Source organism: Bombina bombina, chromosome 9, assembly GCF_027579735.1.
Source record: "Bombina bombina isolate aBomBom1 chromosome 9, aBomBom1.pri, whole genome shotgun sequence".
NCBI lineage: Eukaryota > Metazoa > Chordata > Amphibia > Anura > Bombinatoridae > Bombina > Bombina bombina.
Genome location: NC_069507.1, coordinates 65,341,791 through 65,365,401, shown reverse-complemented (window position 1 = coordinate 65,365,401; position 23,611 = coordinate 65,341,791). Strand labels below are relative to the sequence as shown.

At 39.2% G+C, this 23,611-nt stretch overlaps 1 protein-coding gene across 2 annotated transcripts in view; it reads right to left on the bottom strand.

Annotated features, from left to right (window-relative positions):
* The window catches only part of WDFY4 (WDFY family member 4), a 598,790-nt gene that overhangs the window by 354,348 nt on the left and 220,831 nt on the right, over nt 1-23,611 (bottom strand). For both annotated transcript variants that reach the window (XM_053692180.1, XM_053692181.1), the window contains exon 24: nt 20,272-20,424. In XM_053692180.1, coding sequence (XP_053548155.1) covers nt 20,272-20,424 — 153 coding nt within the window. The remainder of the gene's footprint in view (nt 1-20,271; nt 20,425-23,611) is intronic.

The following is a 23,611-nucleotide window of genomic DNA, read 5'->3' as shown; positions in this document are numbered from 1 at the left end:
GCTTGCCTATTGCAGATTCAGTCTTCCCAGCCTGGTGTCCTTCGACAGCTCATTGGTCTTCACCATAGTGGAGTTTGGAGTGTGACTGTTTTAGGTTGTGGACAGGTGTCTTTAATACTGATAACAAGTTCAAACAGGTGCCATTAATACAGGTAATGAGTGGAGGACAGAGGAGCCTCTTAAAGAAGAAGATACAGGTCTGTGATAGCCAGAAATCTTGCTTGTTTGTAGGTGACCAAATACTTATTTTCCAACATAATATGCAAATAAATTCTTTCCAAATCAGACAATGTGATTGTCTGGATTTGTTTCCACATTTTGTCTCTCATAGTTGAGGTATACCTATGATGAACATTACAGGCCTCTCTCATCTTCTTAAGTGGGAGAACTTGCACAATTGGTGGCTGACTAAATACTTTTTTGCCCCACTGTACACAGAATCAAGTGTAAGGGCATTTTAATTTAGTTTGACCTCTGAACTATAAAATTAACTTAATTTTATAAGCATAGTATTGAGGTTACTCCTCACCTTCCTCTAGTCATGGGTGCGGCCATATTGAAATCTAGCTTTAACTACATTACAGTGCTGACTTGTTTGCACATGTACAGTAACTCTCAGATACCTGCAGTGTAACCTAGGTTACATAATGACAGCACCCATGATTAGAGGGGATCTGCATGAAATGTATTTAGTGTTTAGGGCCCCTTTAACATAATTAAAGGGACACTGAACCCATATTTCTTCTTTCATGATTCCGATAGAGCATGACATTTTAAGCAACTTTCTAATTTACTCCTGTTATCAATTTTTCTTTGTTCTCTTGCTATCTTTATTTTAAAAGCAGGAATGTAAATCTTAGCAGCCAGCCAATTTTAGGTTCAGCACCATGGATAGCACTTGCTTATTGGAGGCTTACATTTACCCACCAATAAGCAAGCAAAACCCAGGTTCTCAACCAAAAATGGGCCTATGCATCACATTCCTGCCTTTTAAATAAGAATAGCAAAAGAACAAAGAAAAAATGATAATAGGAGTAAATTAGAAAGTTGCTTAAAATTGCATGCTCTATCTGAATCATGAAAGAAAACATTTGGGTTTAGTGTTCTTTTAACAAAGAATATTCAAACAGATAATTTAGTAATCTATTGTTTAACTCTTTTTCTACTTGTGTTTTTCTAGTGTGTTACCAACAAAAGTCCAGCCCATTTAGAAACATCCATAAGTTTGCAGAAATAACTAAAAAGTGAGAAAATGCTGACAACCAGAATGCATATATTTTATGATAGCACAAATGGCAAATAATAGTCTGTGAGCCTAAATGTTTAAAGGAAAACACCAAAATGATATATATATATATATATATATATATACTGTATATACTGTATATATATATATATCTGTTTATATATGTCTTATAATAAAAAATCACCAACATAAAACAAAATGTAATATTTCACTATAGTCATTTTGCATCGTCTTGGACATTATGCAGAAAACACGTTGCAATAACATATCTTACCAAGAAATATTAAATATATTATAAAATGGATCAAAATTCTGATTTCAGATAGTAATGACAACCGACAAGAATACTTTTTTAAAATGGCACTTACTCACTTTGCTCACATTTCAAAGGACATACTCGGCTTTGCATTCACTCAACCCCAAATGTATAGCTGTAGCACAACAAACATAACAACTGTAACTTAACCCCAAAGTTATAGCTCTAGACACGTGAACACTCCTAAACTTATGTCCCTGCTATTCAACAAAAGATACCAGGAGAGCAAAGACAATTTGATATTAGAAGTATTTGTTATTGTTATAAAAATCCCCTGACCGTTGGAGGGATAACCCATAAATTTGCTCCATACCCATATGTATTAATCACCTGAGAGCCAACTGGGCATGTGACCACTGAACTGATAGAGACAACTTTCTACTTTTTAAAAGAATAGTCACTTAACCTATTGAGGTGTTTAGAAAGTGGACACTTCTATAGTAATAACCTGCTACCTATATAACGGCTAGATTTAGAGTTTTGTCGGTAAGGACCCGCGTAGCTAACGCTGGCTTTTTTCTGGCCGCACCATAAAAATAACTCTGGTATTGAGAGTCCACATAATGTCAGCGTTAGGCTCCAAAAAAGGAGCGTAGAGCATATTTAACGCAAATGCAACTCTCGATACCAGAGTTGCTTACGCAAGCGGCCAGCCTCAAAAACGTGCTCGTGCACGATTCCCCCATAGGAAACAATGGGGCTGTTTGAGCTGAAAAAAAACCTAACACCTGCAAAAAAAGCCGTGTTCAGCTCCTAACGCAGCCCCATTGTTTGCTATGGGGAAACACTTCCTACGTCTGCACCTAACACTCTAACATGTACCCGAGTCTAAACACCCCTAACCTTACACTTATTAACCCCTAATCTGCCGCCCCCCGCTATCACTGACCCCTGCATATTATTATTAACCCCTATTCTGCCGCTCCGTAAACCGCCGCTACTTACATTATCCCTATGTACCCCTAATCTGCTGCCCTAACATCGCCGACCCCTACATTATATTTATTAACCCCTAATCTGCCCCCCACAACGTCGCCTCCACCTGCCTACACTTATTAACCCCTAATCTGCTGACCGGATCTCACCGCTATTATTATAAAGTTATTAACCCCTAATCCGCCTCACTAACCCTATCATAAATAGTATTAACCCCTAATCTGCCCTCCCTAACATTGCCGACACCTAACTTCAATTATTAACCCCTAATCTGCCGACTGGAGCTCACCGCTATTCTAATAAATGTATTAACCCCTAAAGCTAAGTCTAACCCTAACACTAACACCCCCCTAAATTAAATATAATTTTAATCTAACGAAATTAATTAACTCTTATTAAATAAATTATTCCTATTTAAAGCTAAATACTTACCTGTAAAATAAATCCAAATATAGCTACAATATAAATTATAATTATATTATAGCTATTTTAGGATTAATATTTATTTTACAGGTAACTTTGTATTTATTTTAACCAGGTACAATAGCTATTAAATAGTTAAGAACTATTTAATAGCTAAAATAGTTAAAATAATTACAAATTTACCTGGAAAATAAATCCTAACCTAAGTTACAATTAAACCTAACACTACACTATCAATAAATTAATTAAATAAAATACCTACAATTACCTACAATTAAACCTAACACTACACTATCAATACATTAATTAAATACAATACTTACAAATAACTACAATGAAATAAACTAACTAAAGTACAAAAAATAAAAAGAACTAAGTTACAAAAAATAAAAAAATATTTACAAACATAAGAAAAATATTACAACAATTTTAAACTAATTACACCTACTCTAAGCCCCCTAATAAAATAACAAAGCCCCCCAAAATAAAAAAAATGCCCTACCCTATTATAGATTACTAAAGTTCAAAGCTCTTTTACCTTACCAGCCCTGAACAGGGCCCTTTGCGGGGCATGCCCCAAGAAGTTCAGCTCTTTTGCCTGTAAAAAAAAACATACAATACCCCCCCCCCAACATTACAACCCACCACCCACATACCCCTAATCTAACCCAAACCCCCCTTAAATAAACCTAACACTAAGCCCCTGAAGATCTCCCTACCTTGTCTTCACCTCACCGGGTTCAGCGATCGGTCCAGAAGAGGGTCCGAAGTCTTGATCCAAGCGGAGCAAGAAGAGGTCCTCCATCTGGTAGAAGTCTTCATCCAAGCGGGGCAGAAGAGGTCTTCCATCCGATTGAAGTCTTCATCCAAGCAGGATCTTCTATCGTCATCCATCCGGAGCGGAGCGGCAGGATCCTGAAGACCTCCGACGCGGAACATCCATCCTGGCCGACGATTGAACGACGAATGACGGTTCCTTTAAATTACGTCATCCAAGATGGCGTCCCTCGAATTCCAATTGGCTGATAGGATTCTATCAGCCAATCGGAATTAAGGTAGGAATATTCTGATTGGCTGATGGAATCAGCCAATCGGATTGAACTTGATTCTGATTGGCTGATTCCATCAGCCAATCAGAATATTCCTACCTTAATTCCGATTGGCTGATAGAATCCTATCAGCCAATCGGAATTCGAGGGACGCCATCTTGGATGACGTCATTTAAAGGAACCGTCATTCGTCGTCGGCCAGGATGGATGTTCCGCGTCGGAGGTCTTCAGGATCATGCCGCTCCGCTCCGGATGGATGACAATAGAAGATCCCGCTTGGATGAAGACTTCAATCGGATGGAAGACCTCTTCTGCCCCGCTTGGATGAAGACTTCTACCGGATGGAGGACCTCTTCTTGCTCCGCTTGGATCAAGACTTCGGACCCTCTTCTGGACCGATCGCTGAACCCGGTGAGGTGAAGACAAGGTAGGGAGATCTTCAGGGGCTTAGTGTTAGGTTTATTTAAGGGGGGTTTGGGTTAGATTAGGGGTATGTGGGTGGTGGGTTGTAATGTTGGGGGGGGGGGTATTGTATGTTTTTTTTTACAGGCAAAAGAGCTGAACTTCTTGGGGCATGCCCCGCAAAGGGCCCTGTTCAGGGCTGGTAAGGTAAAAGAGCTTTGAACTTTAGTAATCTAGAATAGGGTAGGGCATTTTTTATTTTGGGGGGCTTTGTTATTTTATTAGGGGGCTTAGAGTAGGTGTAATTAGTTTAAAATTGTTGTAATATTTTTCTTATGTTTGTAAATATTTTTTTATTTTTTGTAACTTAGTTCTTTTTTATTTTTTGTACTTTAGTTTATTTCATTGTAGTTATTTGTAGGTATTGTATTTAATTAATTTATTGATAGTGTAGTGTTAGGTTTAATTGTAGGTAATTGTAGGTATTTTATTTAATTAATTTATTGATAGTGTAGTGTTAGGTTTAATTGTAACTTAGGTTAGGATTTATTTTACAGGTAAATTTGTAATTATTTTAACTATTTTAGCTATTAAATAGTTCTTAACTATTTAATAGCTATTGTACCTGGTTAAAATAAATACAAAGTTACCTGTAAAATAAATATTAATCCTAAAATAGCTATAATATAATTATAATTTATATTTTAGCTATATTAGGATTTATTTTACAGGTAAGTATTTAGCTTTAAATAGGAATAATTTATTTAATAAGAGTTAATTAATTTCGTTAGATTAAAATTATATTTAATTTAGGGGGGTGTTAGTGTTAGGGTTAGATTTAGCTTTAGAGGTTAATACATTTATTAGAATAGCGGTGAGCTCCAGTCGGCAGATTAGGGGTTAATAATTGAAGTTAGGTGTCGGCGATGTTAGGGAGGGCAGATTAGGGGTTAATACTATTTATTATAGGGTTAGTGAGGCGGATTAGGGGTTAATAACTTTATAATAATAGCGGTGCGGTCCGCTCGGCATATTAGGGGTTAATAAGTGTAGGCAGGTGGAGGCGAAGTTGAGGGGGGCAGATTAGGGGTTAATAAATATAATATAGGGGTCGGCGGTGTTAGGGGCAGCAGATTAGGGGTACATAGCTATAATGTAGGTGGCGGCGCTTTGCGGTCGGCAGATTAGGGGTTAATTATTGTAGGTAGCTGGCTGCGACGTTGTGGGGGGCAGGTTAGGGGTTAATAAATATAATATAGGGGTCGGCGGTGTTAGGGGCAGCAGATTAGGGGTACATAAGTATAACGTAGGTGGCGGTCGGCAGATTAGGGGTTAAAAAATTTAATCGAGTGGCGGCGATGTGGGGGGGGCCTCGGTTTAGGGGTACATAGGTAGTTTATGGGTGTTAGTGTACTTTAGAGTACAGTAGTTAAGAGCTTTATGAACCGGCGTTATCCCAGAAAGCTCTTAACTACTGACTTTTTCTGCGGCTGGAGTTTTGTCGTTAGATTTCTAACGCTCACTTCAGCCACGACTCTAAATACCGGAGTTAGAAAAATCCCATTGAAAAGATAGGATACGCAATTGACGTAAGGGGATCTGCGGTATGGAAAAGTCACGGCTGAAAAGTGAGCGTTAGACCCTATTTTGAGTGACTCCAAATACCGGAGGTAGCCTAAAACCAGCGTTAGGAGCCTCTAACGCTGGTTTTCACGGCTACCGCCAAACTCCAAATCTAGGCCTAAGCTTGAGACCCCTAATTTGAAAGTGGAGAATTTCCTTTTTTTTTTTTTTTTAAAGAGCAGTGTTTTGCAAGCCGTCTTTAGAGGACGGGGGCAATATACATAGTTTGTAGCTAATTAGAAGACAGGTTAGTTTGAACATATGGTATATTCATATAGGGCTCGATTACAAGTGAAGCGCTATTTTAATGTGCGTCTGTAAAGGGGCAAATTTGCCCTTTACAGGAGAACGTTAAATAACCAGCCATTACAAGTGGCTGGTTAATGTTACCACGCGCTCACGGCAGAACTTTGTTCCTCAATTTCCCCCAAAATAGTGTACTGTTCTGAGCATCTTTATTTATTTATTTTTAAATAACTGCACAAAGCAGTCTATGGGGACTGTGTTTAAACTGTAAAAATATATGCTTATATACATATATATTTATGTGTTAATATGTGTATATACACATATAAATATGCAGTATTTTTAATATATTCATATACAAACAGTCATGGTCAAAAATATTAGCACCCCTGCATTTCTGTCAGATAATGCACCACTTCGCCCAGAAAATTGTTGCAATTACAAATGTTTAGCCATTCTCATGTTTATTTCTTTTGTTTGTATTGGTAGAGAAAAAAGTCAAATCTGACACATTCCACGCAAAACTCCAAGGGGCCGATTTAATAAAGTGCAGACGGACATGATACAATGCTGTCGGCATTTATCATTGCACAAGCAGTTCTTGTGAATTGCTTGTGCAACGCCGCCCCCTGCAGATTTGCGGCCAAGAGGCAGCGGACAAGTTATGGAGCAGCGGTCTTTTAGGTCTTTAGACCGTGGCTTCATAACTACTGTCTGAAGCCTGAAGTCTCGCGCGCAAACAGTGGCATCAAGCTCCATTCGGAGATTGATAATTCGGCCCACAAAAATGGTCTGGACAAAATTATTGGCACCCTCAATGTAATATTTAGTAGCACACCCCTTGGAAAAAAATAACTGAAATCAATTACTTCCTGTAACCATCAATGAGTTTCTTACACCTCTCTACTGGAATTTTGGACCACTCTACTTTCGCCAACTGCTCCCCGTCTCTCAGATTGGAAGGGTTCCTTTTTCCCAACTGCTGTTTTAAGAACTCTCCACAGGTGCTCTATGGGATTGAGATCTGGACTCATTGTTGGCCAGTTCAGTACTCTCCAGCGCTTTGTCTTAAAACATTTCTGGGTACTTTTTGACGTGTGCTTTGGGTCATTGTCCTGCTGTAAGACCCATGACCTCTGACGGAGACACAACTTTCTGACACTGGGCCCTACATTGCACCACAGAATTGTTTGGTAGTTTTCAGATTTCATAATGCCATGCACACAGTCAAGACATTCAGTGCCTGAAGCAGCAAAGCAATCCCAAAACATCACTGAACCTCCACCATGTTTGACTGTAGGGACAGTATTCTTTTCTTTAAAAGCCTCATTTCTTTTTCTGAAAACAGTAGAATGATGGGCTTTACCAAAAAGCTGTAATTTTGTTTTGTCTGTCCACATCACATTCTCCCAAAAGGATTTTGGCTTTCTCTTCAATCTGGCTTTTTTATGTTTCTGTGTCAGCAGTGGGGTCCTCGTGTGTCTCCTACCATAGCGCCCCTTTTCATTCAGATGGTGACGTGCAGTATATTGCGAGCTGACACATTTGAACCCTGTGTCTGAAGGTCGGCTTGAATTTGTCTGGAAGTTGATCGAGGTTCTTTATCTACAATTCGAACAATCCTTTGTTGGAATCTTTGATCAATTTTTCTCTTTCGTCCACATCAAGGGAGATTAGCTACAGTGCCATTGGCTGTAAACTTTTTGACAATGTTGCGCACAGTGGACACAGGAACATTAAGATCTCTGGAGATGGACTTGTAACCTTGAGATTTTCCATGCTTTTCCATAATTTTTTTTCTCAAATACTCAGACAATTCTTTACTGCACTTTCTCTTCTCCATGCTCAGTGGGGCACACAGAGACAAACAACAGAAATGTTGAGTCAATTTTTCACTATTTTAACTGTTTGCCGGTGTGATTTCTATATTGTCAGCACCTGTTAATTGATACAGGTGAGTTTAATTACAAATTACAGGAGCCTCACAAACTAGCAATGCAATTATTTCTTACAATTTTGTTAAGGTGCTAATAATTTTGTCCAGTCCATTTTTGGAGTTTTGCATGGAATGTGTCAGATTTGGCTTTTTTTTATCTCCACTTTTTTGTGTCATACCAATACAAACAAAAGAAATAAACATGAGAATGCCTAAACATTTGTAATTGCAATTTTCTGGGCGAAGTGGTGCATTATCTGACAGAAATCCAGGGGTGCCAATATTTTTGGCCATGACTGTATGTCATTTAAATATGCTACCCAATGCTGCACGACTTATCCCCTTCACTGCGCTAGATTCTCTGCCGTGTCTATCGGGATCAGAATGAGGCTTCCATTGGAGCCTAGGGAAGTGCGCTCTCATGAGCATAAAGCTTCCATGCAATCCGACCACTTTACTTGTAATACCAGCGCACATTTGTGTGAGCAGGTATTATCGAGTGGAGGGCAAATATCGCACTCGTGAAAACGCAAATTTGCACTGCACTGGTAATCTAGCCTATAATGTGGAACCACGCATTTTTACAAGATGCAAAAAGAGACTCCATATTAGCTGTATAACGAAAATCTTTGGTTAAGTAAATTCTGCAATCCCACTGCATTATCAAAAAGAAATGGCTTGACTAATCCCTCTAAACATTATGCATGTATGTTTCCATGTTTGCAATGTAAAACGGAGAAAATTTCATGGTTTGCCACAATATAAAGAACAAATGTAATTTGCTGAAATGAATATCTAACTAGTTTGTCCAAGTATAGTCATGATTATTTAATGGAAATATATTGTGTACGGCTTGAAAGCCAGTATTCTAAGAATTGTTAATGCAAGAAAACTATTTAAGGTGCTAAATATTTCATATTGATAATTATACATTCATACTATTGTATAGATTGCTGAATGTGTACGCAAATTGTAAAACATACAAAAGTTTAAAAAAAGAAGTGTGACTGGGTTAAATAAGTGTTGCTGTGTTTTAAATGACAACAAATCTGCTTAATTATCTTAAGATTAATATTATTAACTATACATTATTATGATTATATAGAAGGATTAAGAATCTAATATCAAAACACTAAAACAAAATATTTTAAAAAAATAATGACAGGATTTTTTGACTTTCACACAAACGGTGAAGTTATTATTTGTTTTTCTGTCTCTAATTTTAACTTGTTTTTTGAATATGCAGATTTCTCTCATATACATACAGATTTTTTAAAGGAAAATTAATTCTCAGAAATGGTAAAATGCCAAAAAGGCAATTTAATTTGGGTTTATTTAAGCTGCTGCAGAATATTACATTGGTTACAAATTGTTCCTTTAACTTTATTTTGACATTTTAAATAGCTGATGTTGCCAGCTGTATCCCCACCTATACTGAAAAATTTATTGTACATCCAAAGGTCAGTACAGCAACTCCTGAGATGAATAGGTGCTCGTAACAACAAGGGATACTGCTAGACCCCCAAAACGATCATCATACAACAAATGTCCACAGCACCAAATAAACATATATCTTCTTTATTATAGATATAAAAAACAAAGCAACGTTTCGGGGGTGATCCCTTTAGTCATGTACATCTATAATAGAAACCAAATACTGTAGAAAACATAAAACCAGTTTCTTTTGATATATTTTAAGACAACTTTATATAAGAAAAAAAAAACATTAAAAAACTTGAAATATAGGTTAAATAAATGTATTGTGGTAAAACTAAAACAATCAATTATAAAATAAAAAAAAGGAAAATAATCTAAGCAAAAAATAATAAAGTGCATTTTAAAAAACTAATTTTGGATAAACTTTCTGTATTTAACATAATACAATCAGTTATGACATGTAAAAGACTGTCTGTCTAGCCAGACGTGACAGCTCTGAACTGTGATACAAGCTTCTTTGCTAAAGTAAAAATGTCCTTTTTTTTTTACTTTATAACTAATTGTATTGTTTTAAACATGTAGCCACCAATAAGCAAGTGCTATCCAAGGAGCTGAACCTAAAATGGGCCGGCTCCTAAACCCTTCACATTCCTGCTTTTTAAATAAAGATAGCAAGAGAACAAAGAAAATATGATAAAAGGGGTAAAATTAGAAAGTTGCTTAAAATTGCATGTTCTATCTGAATCATAAAAGAAAAAATTTGGATTTAGTGTTCCTTTAAAGTGATTGTAAACTTTAACTAATTAAAGGCCGGTATTAAATAATACTCTTAAAAACAGGGGCACTTTAATACATTAAAATTTACAATGATGCTTATTTTTTAAAATACTTACATTGGCATTCTGGTAAACATAACGCCGATCCTCTGCCCACATCTGCCACTTTCTTTAGCAGATCGGTGATGAATCCGGCCTCCTCCAATCATTGTGTGCCCCCTTTGGTGTCCAGCTCAAGGAGCAACACAACAATTGGAGGAAGTCAGATTCCTCTTCGATATGCTAAAGAAAGCAGCAGATGCGGGCTGAGGATCGGCGTAATGTTTACCATAACGCAAAGATAAGTATTTTTTAACCCCTTAAGGACAGGGCCATTTTTCAATTTCTTTCCCTTAAGGACCAGGGCTATTTTTACATTTCTGCAGTGTTTGTGTTTAGCTGTAATTTTACTCTTACTCATTAACTGTACCCACACATATTATATACAGTTTTTCTCGCCATTAAATGGACTTTCTAAAGATACCATTATTTTCATCATATCTTATAATTTACTATAAAAAAATTATAAAATATGAGGAAAAAATGGAAAAAAATACACTTTTTCTAACTTTGACCCCCAAAATCTGTTACAAATCTACAACCACCAAAAAACACCCATGCTAAATAGTTTCTACATTTTGTCCTGAGTTTAGAAATACCCAATGTTTACATGATCTTTGCTTTTTTGCAAGTTATAGGGCCATAAATACAAGTAGCACTTTGCTATTTCCAAACCATTTTTTTCAAAATTAACGCTAGTTACATTGGGACACTGATATCTTTCAGGAATCCCTGAATATCCCTTGACATGTATATATTTTTTTTAGCAGACATCCCAAAGTATTGATCTAGGCCCATTTTGGTATATTTCATGCCACCCTTTCACCGCCAAATGAGATAAAATAAAATAAAATGTTCACTTTTTCACAAATTTTTTCACAAACTTTAGGTTTCTCACTGAAATTATTTGCAAACAACTTGTGCAATTATGGCATAAATGGTTGTAAACACTTCTCTGGGATCCCCTTTGTTCAGAAATAGCAGACATATATGGCTTTGGCCTTGCTTTTTGGTAATTAGAAGGCCGCTAAATACCGCTGCGCACTACACGTGTATTATGCCCAGCAGTGAAGGGGTTAATTAGGGAGCATGTAGGGAGCTTCTAGGGTTAATTTTAGCTTTAGTGTAGTGTAGTAGACAACCCCAAGTATTAATCTAGGCCCATCTTGGTATATTTCATGCCACCATTTCACCGCCAAATGCGATAAAATTAAAAAAACGTTAAATTTTTCCCAATTTTAGGTTGCTCACTGAAATTATTTACAAACAGCTTGTGCAATTATGGCACAAATGGTTGTAAAAGCTTCTCTGTGATCCCCTTTGTTCAGAAATAGCAGACATATATGGCTTTGGCGTTAAATGCAGCTGCGCACCACACGTGTATTATGCCCAGCAGTGAAGGGGTTAATTAGGGAGCTTGTAGGGAGCTTGCAGGGTTAATTTTAGCTTTAATGTAGAGATCAGCCTCCCACCTGACATATCACACCCCCTGATCCCTCCCAAATAGCACTCTTCCCTCCCCCACCCCACAATTGTCCCCGCCATCTTAAGTACTGGCAGAAAGTCTGCCAGTACTAAAATAAAAGGTATTTCCAAAAAATGTTTTTTACATATTACATGTTTAGGATCCCTCCTTAGCCCCCAACCTCCCTGATCCCCCCTCAAACAGCTCTCTAACCCTCCCCCTCTAACGTATTGGTAGCCATCTTGGGTACTGGCAGCTGTCTGCCAGTACCCAGTTTACAATAAAATATATTTTTTATTATTTTTTTTATAATTTTTCTGTAGTGTAGCTTGCACCTCCCTCCCTCCGAGATCCCTTAGATCACGTTTATTTTTTATTTATTTTTTTCCCACTTTCTGTTCAAATTTTTTCTGCAGTGTAGCGGTTCCCACCCGCTCCCTAACCGTGCGCGGCTCCCATGTGCGCCCTGTGCACGCGCACGCTCCCGTGCGCGCGCCCCCACGATCCCGCCCACGATCCTCACACGGCCCATCGATGGCCGCCCACCCGCCTCCCAGACTGGCTCCCACCCACCAACAATACCGGCCATCGATGTCCGGTGCGGAGAGGGCCACAGAGTGGCTCTCTCTGCATCGGATGGCCAAGGAGAGTTATTGCAGGATGCCTCGATGTCGAGGCATCACTGCAATAACCGGAAAGCGGCTGGAAGCGATCAGGATCGCTTCCAGCCGCTTTAAACCCTAATGTCGTACAGGGTACATCGCTGGTCATTAAAGACCAGGTTGTGTGCGATGTACCCTGTACGACATGCGTCGTTAAGGGGTTAAAATAGGCATCATTGTAAACTTTAATAAATTAAAGTGCCCTTGTTTTTAAGAGTATTAATTGATACTGGCCTTTAATTCATTAAAGTTTACATTCACTTTAACAAGAGAGCGGATAATTATGGTGATTACGATACAGAGCTAAAATGCCAAAATCGCCTCTGCCATTAAAGCACGGAAGCTGGGAAAAACCTTGGTCCTTAAGGAGTTAATGACCCTTAAAGGGACACTGAACCCAAATATTTTTCTTTCGTGATTCAGATAGAGCATGAAATTTTAAGCAACTTTGTAATTTACTCCTATTATCAAATTTTCTTCATTCTCTTTGTATCTTTATTTGAAATGCAAGAATAAGTTTAGATGCCGGCCCATTTTTGGTGAACGACCTGGGTTGTTCTTGCTGATTGGTGGATAAATTCATCCACCAACAAAAAAATGCTGTCCAGTGGACTGAACCAAAAAGAAGCATAGATGCCTTCTTTTTCAAATAAAGATAGCAAGAGAACAAAGAAAAATTGATAATAGGAGTAAATTAGAAAGTTGCTTAAAATTCCATGCTCTATCTGAATCACAAAATAAAAAAACAGAATTTATGTTTACCTGATAAATTACTTTCTCCAACGGTGTGTCCGGTCCACGGCGTCATCCTTACTTGTGGGATATTCTCTTCCCCAACAGGAAATGGCAAAGAGCCCAGCAAAGCTGGTCACATGATCCCTCCTAGGCTCCGCCTACCCCAGTCATTCGACCGACGTTAAGGAGGAATATTTGCATAGGAGAAACCATATGGTACCGTGGTGACTGTAGTTAAAGAAAATAAATTATCAGACCTGATTAAAAAAACCAGGGCGGGCCGTGGACCGGACACACCGTTGGAGAAAGTAATTTATCAGGTAAACATAAATTCTGTTTTCTCCAACATAGGTGTGTCCGGTCCACGGCGTCATCCTTACTTGTGGGAACCAATACCAAAGCTTTAGGACACGGATGAAGGGAGGGAGCAAATCAGGTCACCTAAATGGAAGGCACCACGGTTTGCAAAACCTTTCTCCCAAAAATAGCCTCAGAAGAAGCAAAAGTATCAAACTTGTAAAATTTGGTAAAAGTGTGCAGTGAAGACCAAGTCGCTGCCCTACATATCTGATCAACAGAAGCCTCGTTCTTGAAGGCCCATGTGGAAGCCACAGCCCTAGTGGAATGAGCTGTGATTCTTTCGGGAGGCTGCCGTCCGGCAGTCTCGTAAGCCAATCTGATGATGCTTTTAATCCAAAAAGAGAGAGAGGTAGAAGTTGCTTTTTGACCTCTCCTTTTACCGGAATAAACAACAAACAAGGAAGATGTTTGTCTAAAATCCTTTGTAGCATCTAAATAGAATTTTAGAGCGCGAACAACATCCAAATTGTGCAACAAACGTTCCTTCTTTGAAACTGGTTTCGGACACAGAGAAGGTACGATAATCTCCTGGTTAATGTTTTTGTTAGAAACAACTTTTGGAAGAAACCCAGGTTTAGTACGTAAAACCACCTTATCTGCATGGAACACCAGATAAGGAGGAGAACACTGCAGAGCAGATAATTCTGAAACTCTTCTAGCAGAAGAAATTGCAACTAAAAACAAAACTTTCCAAGATAATAACTTAATATCAACGGAATGTAAGGGTTCAAACGGAACCCCCTGAAGAACTGAAAGAACTAAATTGAGACTCCAAGGAGGAGTCAAAGGTTTGTAAACAGGCTTAATTCTAACCAGAGCCTGAACAAAGGCTTGAACATCTGGCACAGCTGCCAGCTTTTTGTGAAGTAACACAGACAAGGCAGAAATCTGTCCCTTCAGGGAACTTGCAGATAATCCTTTTTCCAATCCTTCTTGAAGGAAGGATAGAATCTTAGGAATCTTAACCTTGTCCCAAGGGAATCCTTTAGATTCACACCAACAGATATATTTTTTCCAAATTTTGTGGTAAATCTTTCTAGTTACAGGCTTTCTGGCCTGAACAAGAGTATCGATAACAGAATCTGAGAACCCTCGCTTCGATAAGATCAAGCGTTCAATCTCCAAGCAGTCAGCTGGAGTGAAACCAGGTTCGGATGTTCGAACGGACCCTGAACAAGAAGGTCTCGTCTCAAAGGTAGCTTCCAAGGTGGAGCCGATGACATATTCACCAGATCTGCATACCAAGTCCTGCGTGGCCACGCAGGAGCTATCAAGATCACCGACGCCCTCTCCTGATTGATCCTGGCTACCAGCCTGGGGATGAGAGGAAACGGCGGGAACACATAAGCTAGTTTGAAGGTCCAAGGTGCTACTAGTGCATCCACTAGAGCCGCCTTGGGATCCCTGGATCTGGACCCGTAGCAAGGAACTTTGAAGTTCTGACGAGAGGCCATCAGATCCCTCAGAAAATCCGCTTCCCAATTTTCCACTCCTGGGATGTGGATAGCGGACAGGTGGCAGGAGTGAGACTCCGCCCATAGAATGATTTTGGTCACTTCTTCCATCGCTAGGGAACTCCTTGTTCCCCCCTGATGGTTGATGTACGCAACAGTTGTCATGTTGTCTGATTGAAACCGTATGAACTTGGCCCTCGCTAGCTGAGGCCAAGCCTTGAGAGCATTGAATATCGCTCTCAGTTCCAGAATATTTATCGGTAGAAGAGATTCTTCCCGAGACCAAAGACCCTGAGCTTTCAGGGATCCCCAGACCGCGCCCCAGCCCATCAGACTGGCGTCGGTCGTGACAATGACCCACTCTGGTCTGCGGAATGTCATCCCTTGTGACAGGTTGTCCAGGGACAGCCACCAACGGAGTGAGTCTCTGGTCCTCTGATTTACTTGTATCTTCGGAGACAAGTCTGTATAATCCCCATTCCACTGACTGAGCATGCACAGTTGTAATGGTCTTAGATGAATGCGCGCAAAAGGAACTATGTCCATTGCCGCTACCATCAACCCGATCACTTCCATGCACTGAGCTATGGAAGGAAGAGGAACGGAATGAAGTATCCGACAAGAGTCTAGAAGCTTTGTTTTTCTGGCCTCTGTCAGAAATATCCTCATTTCTAAGGAGTCTATTATTGTTCCCAAGAAGGGAACCCTTGTTGACGGAGATAGAGAACTCTTTTCCACGTTCACTTTCCATCCGTGAGATCTGAGAAAGGCCAGGACTATGTCCGTGTGAGCCTTTGCTTGAGGAAGGGACGACGCTTGAATCAGAATGTCGTCCAAGTAAGGTACTACAGCAATGCCCCTTGGTCTTAGCACAGCTAGAAGGGACCCTAGTACCTTTGTGAAAATCCTTGGAGCAGTGGCTAATCCGAAAGGAAGCGCCACAAACTGGTAATGCTTGTCCAGGAATGCGAACCTTAGGAACCGATGATGTTCCTTGTGGATAGGAATATGTAGATACGCATCCTTTAAATCCACCGTGGTCATGAATTGACCTTCCTGGATGGAAGGAAGAATAGTTCGAATGGTTTCCATCTTGAACGATGGAACCTTGAGAAACTTGTTTAAGATCTTGAGATCTAAGATTGGTCTGAACGTTCCCTCTTTTTTGGGAACTATGAACAGATTGGAGTAGAACCCCATCCCTTGTTCTCTTAATGGAACAGGATGAATCACTCCCATTTTTAACAGGTCTTCTACACAATGTAAGAATGCCTGTCTTTTTATGTGGTCTGAAGACAACTGAGACCTGTGGAACCTCCCCCTTGGGGGAAGCCCCTTGAATTCCAGAAGATAACCTTGGGAGACTATTTCTAGCGCCCAAGGATCCAGAACATCTCTTGCCCAAGCCTGAGCGAAGAGAGAGAGTCTGCCCCCCACCAGATCCGGTCCCGGATCGGGGGCCAACCTTTCATGCTGTCTTGGTAGCAGTGGCAGGTTTCTTGGCCTGCTTTCCCTTGTTCCAGCCTTGCATTGGTCTCCAAGCTGGCTTGGCTTGAGAAGTATTACCCTCTTGCTTAGAGGACGTAGCACTTTGGGCTGGTCCGTTTCTACGAAAGGGACGAAAATTAGGTTTATTTTTTGCCTTGAAAGGCCGATCCTGAGGAAGGGCGTGGCCCTTACCCCCAGTGATATCAGAGATAATCTCTTTCAAGTCAGGGCCAAACAGCGTTTTCCCCTTGAAAGGAATGTTAAGTAGCTTGTTCTTGGAAGACGCATCAGCCGACCAAGATTTCAACCAAAGCGCTCTGCGCGCCACAATAGCAAACCCAGAATTCTTAGCCGCTAACCTAGCCAATTGCAAAGTGGCGTCTAGGGTAAAAGAATTAGCCAATTTGAGAGCATTGATCCTGTCCATAATCTCCTCATAAGGAGGAGAATCACTATCGACCACCTTTATCAGCTCATCGAACCAGAAACATGCGGCTGTAGCGACAGGGACAACGCATGAAATTGGTTGTAGAAGGTAACCCTGCTGAACAAACATCTTTTTAAGCAAACCTTCTAATTTTTTATCCATAGGATCTTTGAAAGCACAACTATCCTCTATGGGTATAGTGGTGCGTTTGTTTAAAGTGGAAACCGCTCCCTCGACCTTGGGGACTGTCTGCCATAAGTCCTTTCTGGGGTCGACCATAGGAAACAATTTTTTAAATATGGGGGGAGGGACGAAAGGAATACCGGGCCTTTCCCATTCTTTATTAACAATGTCCGCCACCCGCTTGGGTATAGGAAAAGCTTCTGGGAGCCCCGGCACCTCTAGGAACTTGTCCATTTTACATAGTTTCTCTGGGATGACCAACTTGTCACAATCATCCAGAGTGGATAATACCTCCTTAAGCAGAATGCGGAGATGTTCCAACTTAAATTTAAATGTAATCACATCAGGTTCAGCTTGTTGAGAAATGTTCCCTGAATCAGTAATTTCTCCCTCAGACAAAACCTCCCTGGCCCCATCAGACTGGGTTAGGGGCCCTTCAGAAACATTATTATCAGCGTCGTCATGCTCTTCAGTATCTAAAACAGAGCAGTCGCGCTTACGCTGATAAGTGTTCATTTTGGCTAAAATGTTTTTGACAGAATTATCCATTACAGCCGTTAATTGTTGCATAGTAAGGAGTATTGGCGCGCTAGATGTACTAGGGGCCTCCTGAGTGGGCAAGACTCGTGTAGACGAAGGAGGGAATGATGCAGTACCATGCTTACTCCCCTCACTTGAGGAATCATCTTGGGCATCATTGTCATTGTCACATAAATCACATTTATTTAAATGAATAGGAATTCTGGCTTCCCCACATTCAGAACACAGTCTATCTGGTAGTTCAGACATGTTAAACAGGCATAAACTTGATAACAAAGTACAAAAAACGTTTTAAAATAAAACCGTTACTGTCACTTTAAATTTTAAACTGAACACACTTTATTACTGCAATTGCGAAAAAACATGAAGGAATTGTTCAAAATTCACCAAATTTTCACCACAGTGTCTTAAAGCCTTAAAAGTATTGCACACCAAATTTGGAAGCTTTAACCCTTAAAATAACGGAACCGGAGCCGTTTAGAACTTTAACCCCTTTACAGTCCCTGGTATCTGCTTTGCTGAGACCCAACCAAGCCCAAAGGGGAATACGATACCAAATGACGCCTTCAGAAAGTCTTTTCTAAGTATCAGAGCTCCTCTCACATGCGACTGCATGCCATGCCTCTCAAAAACAAGTGCGCAACACCGGCGCGAAAATGAGGCTCTGCCTATGCTTTGGGAAAGCCCCTAAAGAATAAGGTGTCTAAAACAGTGCCTGCCGATATTATTATATCAAAATACCCAAATAAAATGATTCCTCAAGGCTAAATATGTGTTAATAATGAATCGATTTAGCCCAGAAAAAGTCTACAGTCTTAATAAGCCCTTGTGAAGCCCTTATTTACGATCGTAATAAACATGGCTTACCGGATCCCATAGGGAAAATGACAGCTTCCAGCATTACATCGTCTTGTTAGAATGTGTCATACCTCAAGCAGCAAGAGACTGCTCACTGTTCCCCCAACTGAAGTTAATTGCTCTCAACAGTCCTGTGTGGAACAGCCATGGATTTTAGTGACGGTTGCTAAAATCATTTTCCTCATACAAACAGAAATCTTCATCTCTTTTCTGTTTCTGAGTAAATAGTACATACCAGCACTATTTCAAAATAACAAACTCTTGATTGAATAATAAAAACTACAGTTAAACACTAAAAAACTCTAAGCCATCTCCGTGGAGATGTTGCCTGTACAACGGCAAAGAGAATGACTGGGGTAGGCGGAGCCTAGGAGGGATCATGTGACCAGCTTTGCTGGGCTCTTTGCCATTTCCTGTTGGGGAAGAGAATATCCCACAAGTAAGGATGACGCCGTGGACCGGACACACCTATGTTGGAGAAATTGGGTTCAGTGTCCCTTTAAATGTTCAGCAACTAAGTAGTTTTCAGAAGAAAATCAGCGCCTCAGAGTATGTTGCAACTATATCCTAATGCTTTATATGTAACTAGTCCTAAAGCCCGTGTACACAGGCCAATTTTTTAGGTACCACGGTTCCAACCCTTGCTCCCTCTCTCTCCCCCCTCTCTTTTGCGCTCGCTCTCTCTCCCCCCCTCTCTTTTGAGTTCTCACTCTCCCCCCTCTTTTTCTCTCTCTCTCTTTTTTTCTCTCTCTCTTGTACCTGATCATCGCGCTGCTGTTACACTTGCATCACACTTGCGGCGGAGGTGCGCGTGCAAGGTCTGGTTGTACCTGATCATCGCGCTACTGTTACAATTGCGGAGGTGAGAGGTCGGGTGGGTGCGCGTGCGAAGCTCTATTCTCTGCTGTGCGCTGCTTAAACTACGGCGCGTGCGAGGTCAATCTAAGGCCAAGTGTGTTTGTCTCTACTGCGCATGACGGCTTCAGACAAACACACTTGGCCTTTTATAATATAGGATTGTTTTGTGTGTACCAGCCAGACAAAATATATTATTGTGGATACATAAAGCAATTAACACGGCAAACCAAATGTCCTCAAACCGTAGCCCATAGCCTATTAACAGATCCTTAAAGGGACATGAAACCCAAAATTTTGCTTTTTCTTATTTTTCATGATTCAAATAGAGAGCATGTGGTTTTAAACAACATTCCAATTTGCTTCATTCTCTTGGTATCACTTTTTGAAGGAGCAGTTATGTACTACTGGGAGCTATCTGAAGACATCTGGTAAACCAATGAAAAGATGCATTTTAGTGCAGCCACTAATCAGCAGCTAACTCCCAGTAATGCATTGCTGCTCCTGAGCCTACCTAGATATGCTTGTTAACTAAGGATACCGAGAGAATGCAGCAATTTAGATAATAGAAGCCAATTGGAAAGTTGTTTAAAATCACATGTTTTATCTAAATCATAAAAGAAAAAAATTGGAGTTTTTTTCCCTTTAACAAGATACAAAAGTTACCTTTTATATATGCATAATATGCACCAATTAAGCACTGTACTGGCATCTAGCGACAAAGGGGAGAGGTGACAAGTGACAGTGGTACTTACCTGGAAGTCACAGAGTATATGCTGTAAAGTAGCAAGGTTCAGAGGCCTTGTGGGTCCCACACCAAGGTCAGCTGTTCCAGCAATAGTTAACAAAAGCTGGAATGTTCTTCTGTTTATAAGGTAGGATTTTCTTCTGAGCAAATATGCAAACAGCTGAAAAAGAAAACAACAATGATATCAATTTACAAATGCAACACATTACTACAGTATATATCTAACTAGGTATGTACCACTATACTACAGTATATATCTAACTAGGTATGTACCACTATACTACAGTATATATCTAACTAGGTATGTACCACTATACTACAGTATATATCTAACTAGGTATGTACCACTATACTACAGTATATATCTAACTAGGTATGTACCACTATACTACAGTATATATCTAACTAGGTATGTACCACTATACTACAGTATATATCTAACTAGGTATGCACCACTATACTACAGTATATATCTAACTAGGTATGTACCACTATACTACAGTATATATCTAACTAGGTATGTACCACTATACTACAATATACATATAACTAGGTATGTACCACTATACTACAGTATATATCTAACTAGGTATGTACCACTATACTACAGTATATATCTAACTAGGTATGTACCACTATACTACAGTATATATCTAACTAGGTATGTACCACTATACTACAGTATATATCTAACTCGGTATGTACCACTATACTACAGTATATATCTAACTAGGTATGTACCACTATACTACAGTATATATCTAACTAGGTATGTACCACTATACTACAGTATATATCTAACTAGGTATGTACCACTATACTACAGTATATATCTAACTAGGTATGTACCACTATACTACAGTATATACCTAACTAGGTATGTACCACTATACTACAGTATATACCTAACTAGGTATGTACCACTATACTACAGTATATATCTAACTAGGTATGTACCACTATACTACAGTATATATCTAACTAGGTATGTACCACTATACTACAGTATATATCTAACTAGGTATGTACCACTATACTACAGTATATATCTAACTAGGTATGTACCACTATACTACATTATATATCTAACTAGGTATGTACCACTATACTACAGTATATATCTAACTAGGTATGTACCACTATACTATAGTATCTAACTAGGTATGTACCACTATACTACAGTATATATCTAACTAGGTATGTACCACTATACTACAGTATATATCTAACTAGGTATGTACCACTATACTACAGTATATATCTAACTAGGTATGTATCACTATACTACATTATATATCTAACTAGGTATGTACCACTATACTACATTATATATCTAACTAGGTATGTACCACTATACTACAGTATATATCTAACTAGGTATGTACCACTATACTATAGTATCTAACTAGGTATGTACCACTATACTACAGTATATATCTAACTAGTTATGTACCACTATACTACAGTATATATCTAACTAGGTATGTACCACTATACTACAGTATATATCTAACTAGGTATGTACCACTATACTACAGTATCTAACTAGGTATGTACCACTATACTACAGTATCTAACTAGGTATGTACCACTATACTACAGTATCTAACTAGGTATGTACCACTATACCACAGTATATATCTAACTAGGTATGTACCACTATACTACAGTATATATCTAACTAGGTATGTACCACTATACTACAGTATATATCTAACTAGGTATGTACCACTATACTACAGTATATATCTAACTAGGTATGTACCACTATACTACAGTATATATCTAACTAGGTATGTACCACTATACTACAGTATATATCTAACTAGGTATGTACCACTATACTACAGTATATATCTAACTAGGTATGTACCACTATACTACAGTATATATCTAACTATGTATGTACCACTATACTACAGTATCTAACTAGGTATGTACCACTATACTACAGTATCTAACTAGGTATGTACCACTATACTACAGTATCTAACTAGGTATGTACCACTATACTACAGTATCTAACTAGGTATGTACCACTATACTACAGTATCTAACTAGGTATGTACCACTATACTACAGTATCTAACTAGGTATGTACCACTATACTACAGTATCTAACTAGGTATGTACCACTATACTACAGTATCTAACTAGGAAAAGAAGAACCTATGCTAGTGCTAAAGTACCAGAAATATATTTATTCAACAGATACATTAGAACAAATAAGTTTAAGAAAACTCCAAGAGCTCCCTCTCCGCTGCCTACTGCTTGCAAAATGTGTCTGGGAAGACTGTGGGGCCGATTTATCAAGGTGCCGAATGGCCCCTGATGCCCCTGTTTCCGCACGAGCCTTCAGGCTTGCCGAAAACAGCAGTTGCGAAGCAGCGGGCTAAAGAGGCTTCTGAGGCTACGGACATCAATCCGCCCGATCCTATACGATTGGCCACGAATCTGCAGGGAGCGGCTTTGCACAAGCAGTTCACCACAACTGCTTGTGCAATGTTAAATGTGCTGTCGGCATTCAGAGATGTCTGGCGGACATGATACACTACAGCGTATCATGTCCGCCAGACATTGAGAAATCGGTCCCTTTGTCTGTAGAACGGACCAGGCGATATTGCAAAGCCAAGCAGAGAAGGTGTCAAACCACAACACTGGGTGGCAGTAATTAAACTGGGGGTCCTGAACAGAAAAAAAAAAAAAGGTGCTAAGACACAGATTGCTGGAATTGAAGTTGACATTAGGTGGTTTGTGTTGTTTAGAAATGGGAAGTAATCCAGTCACAGTGTAGATAAAGGTATATTTCGGATAAGCGCCAACAGCCTGTTAAAGGGGCATGAAATCCTTAATTTTCTTTTATTATCTAAATAACGTTGTTCTCTTGGTATCCTTTGTTGAAGAGTAAACCATTGATAGGTTTAGAAGTGGGCATGTGTCATTAGCATTCAATAGCAACAGTATTTGTAACAATGTATAACATTGCAACAGACTTTGTTGCAAACACTGCTCCCATAGAGTGCTAAAGACACTAACAGTCCTCAGTCTAAACAGTTTTACACTTCTACCCAGGATACCAAGAGAACAAATTTGATAACAGAAATAAATAGGAAAATTATTTAAAACGGTATATTTATCTAAGCCATGAAAGTTTACTTTTGACTTTATTGTCCCTTTAAACTAAAATGCATACTAAGACATTTTTCAGTGTTTTATCTTGGTTGAGCCATTAAAGGGACATGAAACCCAATTTTTTTCTTTTATGATTTAGAAATAACATTACATTTTAAACAACTTTCTAATTTACTTAAATTATCTAATTTGCTTCGTTTTCTTGATATCCTTTG